The sequence below is a fragment of the Apis cerana genome, linkage group LG13 (genome assembly GCF_029169275.1).
Source record: "Apis cerana isolate GH-2021 linkage group LG13, AcerK_1.0, whole genome shotgun sequence".
NCBI classification, from domain to species: domain Eukaryota; kingdom Metazoa; phylum Arthropoda; class Insecta; order Hymenoptera; family Apidae; genus Apis; species Apis cerana.
The window spans coordinates 4,018,654-4,036,069 of record NC_083864.1 but is presented as its reverse complement, the minus strand read 5'-3'; the positions used below and the strand labels follow the sequence as shown (position 1 = coordinate 4,036,069).

The 17,416-nt window shown below is 43.6% G+C and overlaps 1 protein-coding gene across 6 annotated transcripts in view; it reads left to right on the top strand.

The window, feature by feature from the left end:
• Nucleotides 1–17,080, top strand: part of LOC107998795 (serine/threonine-protein kinase 25) — a 78,382-nt gene extending 61,302 nt beyond the window's left edge. For all 6 annotated transcript variants that reach the window (XM_017058248.3, XM_062083661.1, XM_062083660.1 and 3 more), the window contains 9 exons: nt 2,947–3,171; nt 10,143–10,308; nt 10,444–10,601; nt 11,121–11,306; nt 11,466–11,611; nt 11,867–12,146; nt 12,257–12,607; nt 12,779–13,005; nt 13,143–17,080. In XM_017058248.3, coding sequence (XP_016913737.2) covers nt 2,947–3,171; nt 10,143–10,308; nt 10,444–10,601; nt 11,121–11,306; nt 11,466–11,611; nt 11,867–12,146; nt 12,257–12,607; nt 12,779–13,005; nt 13,143–13,152 — 1,749 coding nt within the window. In that variant the 3' untranslated portion in view covers nt 13,153–17,080. The remainder of the gene's footprint in view (nt 1–2,946; nt 3,172–10,142; nt 10,309–10,443; nt 10,602–11,120; nt 11,307–11,465; nt 11,612–11,866; nt 12,147–12,256; nt 12,608–12,778; nt 13,006–13,142) is intronic.
• Nucleotides 17,081–17,416: the final 336 nt, after the last annotated feature.

Below are 17,416 nucleotides of genomic sequence, written 5' to 3'. Positions count from 1 at the left end.
ACGTGGCGTAACACGCGACCCTTTTAACACGAGGTTGTTGGATAATTCAGTTTCGGAAGGGGGAGGGTGGATAACTTGCCCATCAGAATTTCTGGTCTGCTGTGAGGGCAGAGTAGAGTACGTAACAGCATCACCGAGTTGGGAAAACAACAGACGCGGCGCTCCGCGCCAACTTTCTCGCTAATTGTCTGACCACGCATCGGTGTAATTCACTGCCTGGGGCGCGTCTCAACCCTTATCAGCTCAAGGGGACAGACACGCGAATTTCTTCGCCGATATCTTGCTCGTTTCCTTGGAAACGCGCGACGATTTGATTTACGACACCTCTCGCAACGTATCTTTTTTTTTTTCTTTTCTTTTTCTTCCTTTTTACGCGCACCTCGAGAAATAACGTAAAACGAGGCGGTTTATTGCTCGATCGAAGTTTCTTCGTGTCGGAGAAAATGCATATGTGATAATAAAAAATAATAAAAAGTTGGATCGTTCAACTACTTTATTAATCCCAGCGGGTAATAAAAAGCGTTATGCCTTTAATTGTTTATAACCGCAAGAAACCTCGAGTAAAATAACGAGGAAATAAAGTAGCTGAAACGTTTGATCGCGTTCTTTTCTTCGCGTTGCAAAAAGTGAGCAAGTGAGGAATCCAAGAAATAAGTATCGGTCGTAAATAAAAAGAAAACCAAGTATTCGATATATTTTAGCTTTGAAAAAGTCTCCTTTCATCGATGGGACGTGAAAATCACGAGGGAGAAGATCCGCGCGTGACGCCACCGCTTTCCACTTGAATTTTCCCTCGAAAGGCGAATCAGATTTCCAATGGATATATTTCGTGATAAATCAATAATGAAAAAATGAAAATAAAAACTTCGGAACGAAAGATGTGACAAAGAGATCAAACGTATCGTGATATTAAAGATCGGACGAATCAATTTTGGAATTCGAAACTCTGGATCTTTCAATTATATCAGGTATATCATCAAGATGTCTAGAAAATCAAGAAGAATCGTTGCAGCAGAAGGTCTCTCTCCGTCGGAGCGACGATGTCCAACTTTCCTTGTGCTTCAACCACCACCTATCTGCCGGCTATCTGTGTCGTCGACGTTCATTAATTATAATTTGTGTTGAGTTTCATATGCGATCATATGCAATCAGGGGAAAGGAGCTTAGACGCGGCCCTCTCGATTTTATTGCGCGGAGCAACGTTACACGGACGCAATTTGTCTCTTTATCGTTCGAGTTCCGTGGCCGGTCGTCCGTGGAACACCGTGTACAACCGATTTTCCATCCTTTCTCCCCATTCCCCACCTCCTCCGTTTTTCATCTCTCCTTCTTGGCACTGGGAAACGCGAGTAGCGGCCGGCTCTAATCGCCGTAACGACAGCGGTTTACGCCGAGGGGGGAAAAAGGAAAAAAAAAATAAGGCAAGAAATCGAGGCCGTTTCGAACTTGGTCGAAACTACTTATTTTTTTTTTTCCATCCCTTCCTTTCCTCCTCCATGATTCGCAAGCATGACGCTCTGTCCCCCTCTTTCTTCCAAACTCGTTTCTTCTTTTTTCTACTTTCGTTACCTCTTTTTTTGTAGTGAGTTTCGAAGATGTTTCCTTAACTGGAAACGTGATTGGAAAACGAACGTTTACTCGAGCCTAAATATCAACGACAGATCGAAATTAAAGCGAATGCGTGGCCCGAACGTTTATTCCGAACGAACGAGGAAAATTTCGCGGAGATGAAAGCGGCGATAGACAGACGTTCTTTTCTATTTTTCCCCTCCCACCCTTTTTTCCTTTTCCTTTTTTCTTTTTTTTAGCATCCACTCGGTGTGTTTGCGAGAGGCGCGCGCGCGTGGAAAGTCGCGTGGATAAAAAGCTCGCATCATAGAGACCGGATTGAAGATAGAGAGGGGTGGTATAAAATGCGCGGTAGACGGCCGGTAAAACGCGGAAAATCTGCTTTGCAAATTTTCTCGCGCTGTGTGGTCGACGCCACCAGTGGAGAGAGCGTTTCAAACGCCCCTGAATGAATTTTCCGGGATATCGATTTTATTCTCGCGCTTTTACGAAACTCCCCGACTCTTTACCCCTCCTCGTCGACTTTTCTTCTTCGATGTCGCGTTGATTATTTCGAGCGACGAGGCGGCAGTCGAGAGTTCGGCGAGGCTTTTCTGCGACCGCTACGACGGCGAGAGATTACCAGCGACGTCAAACCGAATCAACGGATTAGTTAGCCAGTCGATACGCCGCATTTCTCTGCTATCCGCTATGACATCACGTGTCATCGGTTAGAAAGGAGCCAAGGAGAACTGCATTTCTCACCGACGTGACTGCATTCTTCGACTTTCGAAGGACGTGCGGTTTGAAAGAAAGTCCCACGTGGGATGGATCTTCTCTCCTCTGAATCTTTGATTCCTCCTCGTAAGGAGGATCGAGCCTCGTCGCAATTCTATCCCGAGGCTGTTCTCTCTTCACGCTTTACGATTATTTCAACACTTGGAAGGTGCTAAGGAATGCCTGGAATATCGTGTTGGCCTCTCGACTGTTTTGCCTTCTTCTTTTTTTTTCTACACGCCATTTAACATCTAGCAACATTGCGAGATTTAAAGATACGAAGAAGCGAGTGCTTCAATTCTCTAAAAATGCCTCCGTATCGGGGCGGGTTTTCGTTTAAAAAGTTTGTCGAATCGCGACTTCGAGTCGTTGAACGAAATTTGGTGAAACGTTCCTATTACCAGGCCAGGCCTCCGTAAAATCCGTTCAAACTTTTGCCATTGTAACATCCTCGCGAAATTTGGCAAAAGCGCGGCAAATCGCGGGCAGCTTTGCCAAGTCCTTTCCATTCCTCCTTTCGTTCCTTTTCCTCCCTCTCTCTCTTCCCCCCTCCCTTCCCCCAGCCGTCGTTACCTTTTGGAATTTTCATTCGAAGGGAGATAATTCGTTATCTGTTCGCAGAAGGTGGACCCCGAGCTGATATTCACGAAACAAGAACGAATTGGGAAGGGTAGTTTCGGAGAGGTGTTCAAAGGCATCGACAATAGGACCCAGCAAGTTGTCGCCATCAAGATCATCGATCTCGAGGAAGCGGAGGATGAGATCGAAGATATACAGCAGGAGATCATGGTGCTGTCTCAGTGCGACAGCCCATACGTCACCAAGTATTACGGGTCCTATCTCAAGGTAAGCCGACGAGATCTCTCGATCTCTCTTTAATTTCCTCTAACTCTCGATTTCGCTCGTTATGCCGCGCACGAGATAAATTTTACCGCGGACATTTGTAGCGTTTCAGCAATAGCAGTAATGGAATTGGAAAAAACGGGTCGTCGATGCGCCGTTTCGTCGTACGAAACAAAATTACAGCGATCGGGTTGACGCGTGCGAAGCGTTGAATCGGTAAAAAAAAAATAAAAAAAACAGCATGGACCACGCCTTCACGTCACCGTTCCGTTTCGATGAATTTCCACAATATTTTCGGAGGGCGAGGAGAGGGAACAACACCCTTTTTCGAGGCCCGCTATTACGAACACTCGGCCAATACGCCCCCGTCATTTTTCATACGCGAAGAATGGGAAGGGCTTGACGGTCGGTTAACCATCGCTTCCGGGTGGACAGTGTCGCATAGACACGCTTCCGCTTCCTGCCGCCGCGAGCAACGTGCACGGTCGAAAGAGCGTTGAAATAAAATGCGGTTCTAACGTTGCTGCGCCGTTTCGTTTTTTCCTTCCTCTGCTGCACTCTTCGGAACACTCTAACGTGGGAAAAGGTGCCCGCATCGTCTCGATGGAAACTTGAAACTCTCTTTCTGTCTCTCGTTTCTCTTGGTTCTCTTGGCTCGATCGCGAATCTGTGCACGAGAGGCTCGTAAATAGAGAAACGGCAACGAGAGGAAAGAGATTTCACGCGTGCTCTCCTCTTCGTAAAACTCTTCCAATTTGTTATCTCGATACGTGAGATTTTTATTCGAGTGAAAATACGGAGAACCGGATGGCCAATTAACGATTCGCTAATGATCGCTTCATTAACGAAAGTTCTCCTTGGGGCTTGATATCGGACATCGGTTCGTTTCATAGCTAATCATCTTAATTTTCCGCTTCCCGAGACCGGAAACGAAGAGAATCCCCCTCCTCTCCTCTAATCCGCTCCCTCGTCTCCCAGCCTTGTTTCTACCCTTGTCTCGCAATTAACGCTCCCCCTTACCCCCCTCTCGTAGCTATCATGAAGGATAATGATCGTTTTGATTCGCTGTTCGCAAAGTGCATTTAATCGGTTCATCGGTCCCAATGGCCTCGAATTACGCGTATCCACGCACTACCGTGAAAAACCACTTTTCATCGAATACACCAGACATCGTACGCATCGATCGTAAAAAGAGGAAAGAAGCAAGAAGAAGAACCAAGGAGAGTTTTGGAGAAAAAATTTACGTTTAATTAAAACATTATTTGTCGTCGCTCTCGATTTCACTCGAATGCCGAGTGGAAAAGTCGGCAATTGAGATATGTCTGTTTCTATTTCTTCTTATTTTTCTATTTTTCAACAACTCGAGCCTCGGTCTATTATTATATCAATATCGGAAAGGAATTCGTCGGCAAAGGCGGAGATCTTCGGTCCTACGTGCATAATCGAGGATAAAAAGATTTTACGGAGTTTACACGTGGCGGAGGGAAAATACGACGCGTATTAAAACGGATAGGATTAATCTGGTAGGATTGGCGGGTATTAGGAAAAGATTAGAGCGTTACGTCAGGTGCGAGGTATGTCTTCGATATTGATTTTTTTGAGGAATCGGCGTGTATCGTAATAACGGCGTTAAACCTATCCATCCTGGGCCGTGTGTGTCGATCGTATCCCACGGCACGCGCGCTATTGTGCAGCCATTAATCACAGCCGCGCGCACAAAAGGATCCTCCATCCTCCGCAATCTTATTCCCGATACGTATTCTCCATCGATGCCGAAGACTGAGAAAGAGATGCGAAAGGCTGAACAAAAGCATCCGCGCATTTCTTCACGCTCGCCTACGAAGATTTCATTTTCCTCTACGTTCCGAGGATCCTTCTTTTCCTCTTTTTCCTTTTCCCGCTCTCTCTTTCTCTCTCTCCTTTTTCCCCTTCTATCCCAATCAACGTTAACAATGCAAAGAGGAATGAAGATGACACATCCGCGTCAATTGTCGAAAAAGGAAGTACAGGTTATGCCTACGCGGAGAATTAAAATTCAATTGCAAAAGTCTCTTGGTATATCTTACGTAACGTATACGTTGAACGATTTCTTACGACTCTCCTTGCATGTATTCTTTCGCCTGCATATATCGTAACGCAAGACTGTTGTAACGTAACGGATAACAGAATATTAAAACTTTTAGTATAATATAAAATATACGAGGCGACGCTGACACTTCAAGAATTGATTTCTCATTTTTCTACAATTTTTCGTTATTACGTGTTCGATTAATATTCTATTAATAAAACGAAATTAATGTCGATTCTCGTTCGGAATTTACTCGTTAGGGAAAAACTTTCGCGATTAACCGAACACTCTTATGTCACGGATCTATCTTTTCTTTTCTTTTCTTTTCTTTTTTTGCGTCCCTTCTCGATCTCTCTCCGATCAAAAACCATCGCGATATAAGTTCATCGACAACATATATTTCCTCCTCCTCGCGAAACATTTTACATCGTCCCGATTTTTCCTCGGCGAGAATCTAGCCCACGAATATCGATTTCAACCCTTTCCATCAGCCTAATGAACTAAAGGTTAATTCAGGTAGCGGCCGCGCTAGGTGGGCGAAGTGAAGAAAGGCAGCGGGCAAATGAAAGGCGTTATTTCTTTTTTTTTTTTTTTTTCATCCCTCCGCGTAGTTTACGGGCGTAGCCGTGAGTTTTTCCTTCCTTCGACGCTATATATTTCTCCCCGGGTTTCGAAAATCGCGATAGAAATACCCGGGATTTTCTTTGCCGAGAAAAATCGGGGAGGAGGGGAAGCGTATTTGGACTCGGCGAGGGCAGGCCGCGAGGCGAGCAATAACAGTCATCGCAGCCTGGGCCGACACTCCTCGACGTTTCTCAATTCCGGATGCATCCGGAGGATGATGAGGGGCGTCTCGTCCCGTGATTCTCCCTTCTCGCGCCGCTTTTCCTCCCCTTTCTCTCTCCCTCTCTCTCCAGAAGGATTATTATTGTTCCCCAGCGACCCGTGTGTTGCTCCGGTCTGCGAGGACGCCATTATTCTCCATTCTTCGTATCGTCGTTATTTAACGCGTTTCCTTCCCTCGCGAGTAATTACAAAACGGTTCGAATTGACAATCGAATATTTCTCCAACCAACCCCTCGATTATTCGATTTTAATTGTTCCCCTCCGCCTCGAGGACTTCAACTTCAACTTCAACTCGCTCCGCAACTTCTCGTGTTTGGAAATAATTAATCTTCTCCCTCTCCTTTTCGAAAATTCGCTCCGTTTCCTTCCCTTCCCTTTCTTTTCCTTTTTGTTTTTCCAGGGTGAAAAGGGGGAGGGCGAGTTGCGGCGAGTTGGCGATTCGAAATATCGAAACGGCTACCGAGGCGTCGAGAATCTTGCTGCCATTCCCCACTGGCGCCTTTATTCCCCATTATGCTCGGTTCATTGTTTCTCGAACAAAAGACGATTCTCCGTGGCGCGTACTTGTGTCGGGAGCTCAGACTGGAACGAGCATCTCAGATTTTATGAATGAATAAATCTAATTGGACGCTTATTACGGGATCGTTTCAGCCTTCGAAAAGCTAAATTGCCGGCCTTTTAACCAAATTGCGATCCCCGCGTCCTTGTCTTTCTTTCTTTCTTTTTTTTTTTTTTTTCTTTTATTTCAATCATCGATTACCTCGTCCTTCCGCGAGCGTAATCGCGTCCCGTTTCATCTTCATCCACTCGTAGGAATTTCGCAAAAGGGAAGTTGTGCATCGATAACCGATCGAACGGATGGCAAGAAGAAGATTCGAAGAAGGAAAATTAATAATTACTTAGGAGGAGGGGGTTGCATAGTCCCGAGGAAAGGTTGCTTTACGTAATCGGATTATGTCGTTCATCGCGACCAAGCATCTATTATTAGCCGACCAATTTTCTAATGGCTCCGATTTGCCTGATTTGACCACGATCCAAGAATACAAAGAGGCGTTGCCGCGCCTAAACTCTAAACAACGACTAATTTCCTTCCGCTCTCTCAATTATTCCTCATTGAATAATATTATCCGAAATATTATCCGCTTTCACTTTCGCTTTCGAAAAATTATCCGAATAACCACCAATCGTTCGATTCGTCGTATCTTTTATTTGAAAAAATATTTCCCGAATAAATACCGAAACGAAAGCAAACGAAGGCGAAGAAATCGAGGGGGGGATATTTCGATATTCCGCGAGGGGAAAGGGAGAATATTCCATAGCAGGAACGTAGAAATCGTGTCATCGTGATTTTGGAGAAATATCCTTATAATTATCGCTTCGTTTCGCCGGGGGGGTGGACGAAACAGGAGGTGGAGGAGACTGGCTGGACACACGGGCGAGAAGAGAAGATTAATTCCGTGGGATCGTTGATCACTGCCAGGAGCACGCCTGGCTGCCGTTTTGCGAAACGCAGGAACAAAAGGACACGCGCGATAGAGAGAAGCGAAATCGGCCATTAATCACCTCGTTCGTCCACCACCGTTCTTTCGCTTCTTCATACGCGACACTCGGCTATTACAACCTTCGCCTGCCCCCCTTCTTCCTCGCGCCCTTTCTTCCCATTCACAGACGCGACACACCGGAGATCGCGCAATATTCGCACGGCCATTCATTTTCTCGCGTTTATTTCGTCCCGCTTTTACAGCTGCTTCTTCCAGAGAATACGAGTCGAAAAAGGCAGTCGATCGCCTCGTCGTCGATGAGGATTTGCGTGCCGATCGATCTTCTCACTTTAATTCCATCTCCAGTCATCAATATCGAAAATTTCTAATTCTGTCAGAAGACGGAAATTCGATAGGAGAGCATCTATGGTGGAATTGGTTCGTCTATCGCTTTGTTTCCCAGATAATTCGAAAAATTCGGTTACTCGAATTCGCGACATTCATTAAAGTGAGAAGCATTTTCCTCCCTCCCCTCCATCTTTTTCTGTCTCTATCATCCACGAGACGGTAAAAGCGAACGAAAAACGATACTTTTTCTCTTTCGCTCTCCTTTCCCCTTCTTATTAAACGCGTCTCCAAAATTTCCATCGTTTTATTTTCTTAAAGCTCGCGAATTTTGTCAGGATCGGCGGTAGCCGTAAATAATCTTCGCCTCGTCTTCTCTTCCTTGATTAAAAATATCTTGCTCGTCCAACTTCCTTGGCGAGAGGAAAGGAAAGTGACGTTCTTTCTCTCTGGAAAAAACCATGGGAAGAGAAAGAAGAGGGAGGGAAGAAATTGGAGAGGCAACTTGTCCCCCGACGAGGTGCACGCGTGACGTTGGAGCGGAATCCTTGGGCGCAAAAGGAAGAAGAATATATTCCCCCTGGATGAAATCCAAGAAAAGCGCGGTGCGACGCCTTCCTCCGTGTCTCGCGTTCACCACCTTACCCCTTCTCTTTCGAGCGTGCGCGGAAGAAGGGAGAGAGAGAGAGAAGGGGGAGGGTAAGCCTGTGTCTGGCCGGATAGGGGAATGATTTAGCAACCCCTCGTTCCGCGTCTGGCAGAAGAGTGGCCTGGTTGAAAACCAGGTTGAACGAACCCTCGCGAACCCTGCCCACCCACGTTCACGTGGTGGATCTACATGAGAATGAACGCAACCGGGCCGAGCGGTTGCGCCTTCTTGCGGCCGTGGAGGACGATGATAAATGTGTGCCATTTCACGCCCTCACCCTTCCCACGAATCCACAAGTATCTGGCCGAACTGGACCGGCGTGAAAATTATATCCCCTTCCCCACAAAGTGTCAACCTTATCGTCCCCCGACGTGACGAGTGGAACACGATCTGGAAGAAATCTCGTGGCCAAGTACCACGTTCTCCCCTTTTGATTTATAGCCTCGATATACGTACCCCGGCAGGGATGATAATGGATTTCCGCAACAAATTCTTCTCCCTTATCGCGATCACCTTGATATTATGTTATGCATAATATTTCTTCGCCCTCGTGGTGCTGTTTCTAAGCGCTGAATCCGAACTGGGATCGGTCAGTCAGTATTTTTCCTCTATGGATCTACGTAGGGAAAAGTGTGGACAAGTCATTCAAAATTATCTTGCGAATTTCACTCGCCGATATTAAAGAATACGTATATAATTGGCGTGAAATTCGTTACTTTACAATAGAATATCGGGACATATTATACGAGAGTTTCACGCCAGGCCAGCTGTGAAAGATTGCATCGATCCGTCATCGATTGAATTTATTCGTCTCCATCAGCCGGTTACCTTGACTATCGCTTTTTCCATCGCTCCAAGATGATCGAGCACGGACGCGTACGGGTATCGAGTCATCGTCTCGTACCTTGCTTAATGATCCCTTCACGACTCGGTGACCAAAGAGCGCGAATCTCCGGAGCATCCTTGTGCACGGCGCAATTGATTAATCCATCGATTAGGATGCGATTATCGGATAGCCAATGAATCATCTCTACACGGTTGCGCACAAGCGCCGCTTAGAAGCGCAGAACGATTGGAAATCCGATGTCGGTGTAATATTATCGATGAAGCAGCGCGAGATATGCCGTACGACGCGGAATGGAACGATTAAAAATTAACGTTACGTTAACGAAGACACGTGGCCTCGAAAATAGAGTAGTCGGGTATCGTCTAAATTTATTGCCGTATATTTGCTCGATCAATCGCGCAAATATCATGGAAGCAAGGCCGTGTTTTCGAGGCCTCCCCTCCTCCTCCCACCTAATTTCCCAAAAATAAGTCAGCTTCGTTCGCGTAAACGAATTTATTTTCGCTTTAATTGGCTTCATCCCCGGATTCTTCGGTTTTCGATTAACTTTTAATTCACGACGGAATATATAGATATATATATATATAGATATATATATATTCGTGTGTAATCTGTCTCTGGCATCGTAACAGCGCAGATTCGAGCAGAAAGATTGGCCGAGACACACTGGCAAAGTTTCCAGACACAAAAGCGGGGAATGTTTCAGTTCACGCAGCGTGGATCTTTCTCTGTTCGCAGGGAACGAAACTATGGATTATTATGGAGTACTTGGGTGGCGGCTCGGCCCTGGACTTGATGAAGGCCGGTAACTTCGAGGAAATGCATATCGCGGTGATATTGCGCGAGGTGCTCAAAGGGTTGGATTATCTTCACAGCGAACGGAAGCTCCATCGCGATATTAAAGGTGCATTTGTCAGCAGGGGGAAAAATTTAAAGAAAAAAGAAGAAGAAAGCAAGAAAAGATTAATCTGTTTTTTTCAATTTGTGCGAAATGAAAACGTTCCCCTTCAACTAACTTTTAATCTCGTTGTTTTTTAAGCGGCAAACGTTTTGCTGAGCGAGATGGGCGACGTCAAGTTGGCCGATTTTGGCGTTGCCGGACAGTTGACCAATACGACCAGCAAACGAAACACTTTCGTCGGGACGCCGTTCTGGATGGCACCGGAAGTCATCAAGCAAGCTTCCTACGATTCCAAGGTAATCGCTCGGAGAAAGACACGGATAATATTATCCTCGAGTTCCAGGAGTTTCTCTCGGCTGTATCTTTCATTTTACTGTTTCTCGTACTCGAGAGAACGTTACTCGCGAGTACACCCGTACACAGTCCGGTCACGTATCCCCAGAGATTTAATTTTATTACCTACCTCTGACTTTCCATCTCCACCTCTCGATGCTTACCTGATTTACCTCTTTGAGGGAAGTTCCTTCTCCAACTCCAAGGGGAAAATCATTTAAGGATCCATTTTGTTTATATGTATTTTTCATAGAAAAAAAGGAAAGAAATTAATAATTAAATCGATCAAGGAACGTAAGAATATTTAGAGAAAGATATTCTTTGGAATCTATGATCCGTTTCACAGGTCTTCTCCTAACCTCCTACATATACATATATATATTTCTTTAAAACAATGTCCGAAAGATGACGGTAGCGTCATGATTATCGTCCGATTAACACCTGTTGGAGCACTTAAAAAGAAGACTCGTTCTGTCCCGCAGGCTGACATTTGGTCGCTAGGCATCACGGCGATCGAATTGGCCAAGGGAGAACCACCGAACAGCGAGCTGCATCCTATGAGGGTCCTGTTTCTCATACCGAAGAACAATCCGCCCCAATTAACCGGAAATTATACCAAGCAATTCAAGGAATTCGTCGAGGCCTGCCTCAACAAGGACCCTGAAAACGTGAGTCGATTTCCGTCCGAGCGAGATGTCCACGCGCGGGTGTCGTTTTATTAATTTTTGCGCTTCTTTTTACGAGCACGAATTCGAAGAAAGAAGCAAGTCGACGGAAGTTGCGATAATTTTCCTAATTATCCGTTTCCTTTATTTCTTACGCTTCAGAGGCCGACGGCGAAAGAACTATTGAAGTTCCAGTTCATCAGGAAGGCGAAGAAAAACTCGTACCTGATCGACCTCATAGACAGATACAAAAAGTGGAAGTCGCAGAGAAGCGAGGAATCCGAGACGGAGAGCGAAAATTCGGACTCGTAAGTTTCCATTTTTATCGAACTTATTCATCCTGCGGGGTGTTAAGTGTACTCCGTGCGCGGAATTCTTTGAAGGATTGATTATAGAGTCTCTGTTAAAACGAATGCTAATAAAGAAAGACTTGTGGGCGGAGCGAGGCGATTCTCGTAACCAACGTTATGCTTTTAGAATCAACCCTCCTCAGAGAATTTGCCCTCCGATATTACATTTAACGAATCCAAGCGCACGAATACGAGGGAATTGGTTCGTTTCAGGGAAGAGTCGAAGCAGGATAGCGATATGGACGACCCATGGATAATGACGGTGAAAGGTCCACACGTGGTTAAAGGCCCCGTTCCTATGCTACCGTTGGACGACCAGCCACCCTCGTTGACCTTCACACACACGCCGAATCACAGATCGACGAATCACAATCAACAAGCGAAGCCACACGCGAACGGTACCTCGAGATCTCCGCCGAACGATTCCACGTTGAATCATTACAGGAGCGAGTCGAGGGACTCGGTTCGCGATGGCCAAGCGAAGCATACGCCGGTAAGTAACTCATCGTAAAATTAAATTCGATTGGGAAAAAAGAGGAAGAGGCTCGATCCTTTTCCTTTTCTTACTGAAAGAAAAATGGAATTTAATTGCTGGCTTTTCAGTCCCGACCGCACGAGGCTGCACCACCGCCGCCCGTGGACACGCGAGAAAAACGAGAGGACCGAGACTACCGGGATTTCAATCGGGATTCCTCGTTGAGGGAATTGAAGGAGATGCGTGAGAGCAGGGAGAGCAGGGACAGGGAACGGGACAGAGAAGGGCGGGAAAGAGACAGGGAGAGGGAAAGGGAGTTTAGCGCGAAAGAGAAGAGGAACAGTAAACCGGACGTACCTGTCGTACCTATGGTGGACCATAGGCCCGGTGAAGACAAACAGAGACCAAGGAGCTCGCAGGAACTGAAGCATTCTCGAAGCGCGGCTCTTTCCGGTGTTGTTTTACCTCTCCTGTCCGAGGTAAATATTTTTTCTAGAGAGGGGGGGAGGGGCGTCCTTGGAATGGAAGAGAAATTAGAGAAAAGTTTATTAATCGGGTTCCATTTCCTCTTCTGAAAGATGGGTGGACGCAAAGATGGGGACGCGGAGAAATTAATTAATTCCTTTGTTCCGTTTCTGTCCGTAACGTAGCTTCAAAGGAAACATCAATATTCGGCGAGAGACAATAATGGCGAAGGCGGAAGCGGCATTGGCAAGAACGGAGGCGCGATAGAGGAACTGCGCAGCGCGTTCGAAACAGCGGAACGCACTTCGCCAGGAATGACCGAGGCCCTTATCAGGGAACTCCTTAAGTCTTTACTTCCTGCCAATCACTCGGAGGGCTGTCTGTTCATGCTGATGGAAAAAGTTATCCTAAGGTGATGATTGAAAACTTTGCGTTCCCCTCCTTTGTTCGCGTTTTGCTTTTCTGCACGCTCGAGTAATCCAGTTTCGGCTTTCAAATCATTGAAATTGTGTCTTCGAATGTAAAATATGAAGTTGTCGTTTTTTCCAGGGATACGTAGGGACGCGAGAGAGCGAGGGTTCGCAAGAGATTGTGGTCCGAAAACATCCTGACATTGTAACGATTCGTTATTATCTCGTTATTATCAGAGTAATTATTCCGTAACGATGCCGGTATACATATGTTGTTGACGATTACCGGATCCGGACGTAAGAGAAGAGTATAGATGAGGAACGTCGCTGCAACAGCCCGGATATTTTCTTTCCCTTCGGTCTGCAGAGACTAAGCTCGACAACAAAGCTCGTCAAATTGTAACTTTTATCCGATTATCCCGTTTCCGTGTCCAATTCAACGCGAAGTGCTCGTTAGATAGAGAGATAAAAATATTATAGCGACATATTTTATCGCGCGAAATTCACACATTTTAAGAGCGATAATATCGATTTATTTCCGTTCGAAAACAGAGCAGAAGTTAGAGATTTATCTACTACGGTAAAAAAAAAGAAAAAAAAAAGAAAAAAAAAGAAAAAAGGAGCAAAAAGAAAAGAAAAAAAAAAAAGAGAAAATTATACCATCCAATTACCCTCGCGCGAGGGTAACAGTTACCGTTAATTCTTAAAAAGATATTAGTCCCCCGATCGTTAAAAGTTAGTATTTGGAAAAAATTAAGTAAAAAAGAAAAAACAAAAAAAAAACAAAAAAACCAAAAAAAAAACAAAAAAAAAAGAGCAAGAAAAATGTAGGAAATAGTTGAAAAATATTTTTGCAAATCGTGCAACCACCCGTTCAGAATTCTTTGTACGTTCTTCGTGTTCGGTATCGACGCAACCTTAAAGAGCGGATGATATAACATAGGTACAACGGTGGTCCGATGGATGGTGAAAGGGTATTCGTTGAAGGGATCTTGCCTCATTGTAGATACGTCCGGAACATGCACTATCATTATCATTTTAATAGAATATCGTAGCCGTTGCGAGTTTTTCTTTCGAGTTGATGATTCACGTTCGAAACGAGGATTGTTGTTTTTATCGCGGTATGCAACAATGATTTGAGGATATTTATTTTTAACCGCGAAATTCGATTCGAGGCAGTTAATCAAAAATTAACAGAGGGGGGGGGAGCTTTGTCCTTTTGATTGAACGCCTTCCCTGAATTGCTTCCTGCGTGCTGGTGCATGTTTCGGAATCAGGAAACGTAATCGAAGGAAGGGAGAACGCCTCCGTGCAAGGGGGCTTTGTAAATATGTATGTAGCACGATAAGATAGTCTTATTGTTCTAATGATCGACGTCTCTGCCAGCCGGTTGCGCAGCTCCGTAACGCGATCCCGTTTTACCATGATATTTCTAGTACTATTTTCCGTAATTGACGAAGAATAGAAGAGGGAAAGTGAGAGGGGTAAAAAAAGGGTAAAAGAAAAACACAAACAGGAAAGGAAAAAAAAAAATCATGCGTTTATGACTGGCGTCCGTAGCGTAACCCGGTTCAGGAGAAATAACCGATAAATAAGCGATATTCATCGAGTAGTTCATGCGAAGTGGTAGCGCGCGAACCACGCGAAAAATGCGCTTTCTTTCTTTTTTTTTTTTTTTTTTCTCTCTCGAGCTAGAGTTCTTCCACTAGTTTCGCCCGGGTAGAGTTCTTAGTCGAGCCGTTCCACGATCGAGCCTGAGCTGTGATAACTTCCGCGAGACGTCGTCACTTAATCCACGTTGTTTGTAAACTAATGTATTTTATAAAGTATATTATATATATATATAGAAAGAGAGAGAGGGAGAGAGAGGGAGAGAGAGAAAGGTAAAGAAAAGAATGTTGAAGAAAGTCCTCGTAACGATCGAATAGACAGAGAAGTTTAATAAACGAATCGTTGCGTTTACGCGCAGGATGGTCGCATACGAACAAATCATCGCGACAACGATCGTTTATTATTATTATTTTTTTTTTTTTATTCTACGTTCGTGTGCTATCCTGCATCGTGCAAAGATTGAAACAGAAAAAAAAGAGGGAAAAATGCAAGATGGGTGATAAAAGTGTGAGAGCGTGAGAAAGTGAGAGAGCAAGAGGACGTATGCGTGGAAACAAGAATGAATAAGAAAAGAGAGATAATTTTAAAAGAAGAAGAAGAAGAAGAAGAAGAAGAAGAAAAAAAGAAGAATAAAATTTTAGCATTTGCGCGAGGATGAGACTAGCGTGAAATTATAACGAGAATATAGTATTAATTATCAGAAAGTCGTGCAGAAAAAGAGAGACGACAGAGAGAGAGACCTAACTATCGTAAGCCCGCAATACAATATTACGTAGTTGCGTTTTATTCCAGTCAGCGAGGCTGCAATTGGGAGAGAGCCGTAAACTCCTACGATTATTATTATATAATATAATGTCGACGACGACGAACGAGATAATTGTTAGTACGTGAACACCTCTGATCTCCGCTCTACCACAACCCCTTTTGTTCTCTCTTTTTCGACTCGTTCTCCTGCCGCCTGTAACATTTCTTTGTTTTTTTCATTCTTTTTCCCGAACCGAATGGAAGAGGAGAGGAGACACGACACGCAGAAATACGTAGGATGATTTTACTATTCTTATTAGTTGAATTACGTTAGTTTAATATCGCTACACTCTATTGTTAATATCATAGATTTATTCGTCTTTATTGTTGTTTCACCGTTGGGTTAGGTTTTCTTTTCGATGACTTTTACGACGGTCGCTACCCCAGTCATCCTCATAAAGCTGCCATAAACGCTTACCGGCTACGCTCTAATAAAGAACTCAGAAAACTCGAAAGGTTTCAACGAATTATCTTCCCGTATCTCTTCTTCCGATCCTTTCTTTGCAACGAATGACCCCAAGAATCCTACAGAAAAACGCGAGTTGAATTGGTGACTTGAATTAAGCCGTTTAATGGTTTCAACTCTTTCCGAGTATATGCGAGTAAATTTTGAATCGCGTATCGAACGTATGGCTGTGTAAGCAGTGTGTTTAAATCGTCGGAGATCTGAGGCGTGGCGGTCCTATGTTTAATTGATCATATTATTATTATTATTATTTTTAAAAAAGAAAAATTCTCGAAGGGGTGGTGCACCATGTACTCATGTGTTTTTCGTAATGATTAATTTTTTAAATTGTCTTTCTTTTTTTTTTTTTTTTTTTTTTTCCCTCTCTCGAAATTCAAACAGCAATAAATTAGATAGTGCGCTGTAGTCGTATTAGTAATATTTAAAAAAAAAAAAAAGCAGGACTGATGAATTGTTTAGGACGAATTATTTAGAGGCGCTACCAATTTTGAAGAAAAAAAAAAAGAAATATTATCTTTCTAGAAGAGTCTCTCTAAATTTGTGCACGCTCGTATTCCCGCTCAAAGCGGGGTGAAAGTAAACGAAATACCAAATCGAACCTCGTTCGTATCATGATATGGTTTATATACTTATACTTTTGCATAGCCATACGTAATGTTATTAAAAAAAAAGAAAAAAAAAAAGCTTTTTACGTTCTCCTTGTTTTTTTTTTTTCTTATATATATATATATTTTCTTTTTTTTCCTTTTTGCATCGAACGTTATCTTGTAAATCTTTCGACAAGTAAGAGAGCTGTGATTTTGAATTTCATTTCGAAGATCGTTTTACTTTTCGATTTACGTACAAAGTGAAACTCTGAGAAACAAGGATCGTTTCTTTTAGCGTTATTTCGAAGGGACGGTGAAAAAAATTTTCATAAATTGCACCACGTTCAATCCGAATTACGTGTCCTACTGTAATCAGCACTCTTCTTTGTATTATATTTTTAGCTATTATCCATAATATATTCAGCGTTATAACATCGTGGTAACAATAATATTAACTATCGACGTAGAATATAAATATATAAATATATATATATATATATATATTTTTTGTATTTTACTTCTACCTTGGCTGCATTGGACTGTATCATATTGATTGTATGTGGCATGCTAAGGGCGTGTACAAATACGAAATAAAGATCAAATAAATTACGATCGTCGCTACTCTGTACGTTCCTTATATCGTATATCTTTATCTAACATTAAACATTCAATTGCGATTATACATCTTATGTAAAAATATGTAAAATTATGTATAAAGATTAGGATATTATTTTTATCGCTGATCCAAACAACGTACTATGCGTGGATGGTTAACGTATGCAACTGAATTGTAAATTCTTGGAACAAGAAGCTTGGACGCGCCTTTTTCTCCTTTTTCTTTTTTCTTTTTTTTTTTTCTTGTGCTTCGAAGATTGCTTTTTCCCAGAAGCGGCGTTTCTCGCTTCTACAACGGTCACGGGTATAGGATGCATCATTGAAGAGTTA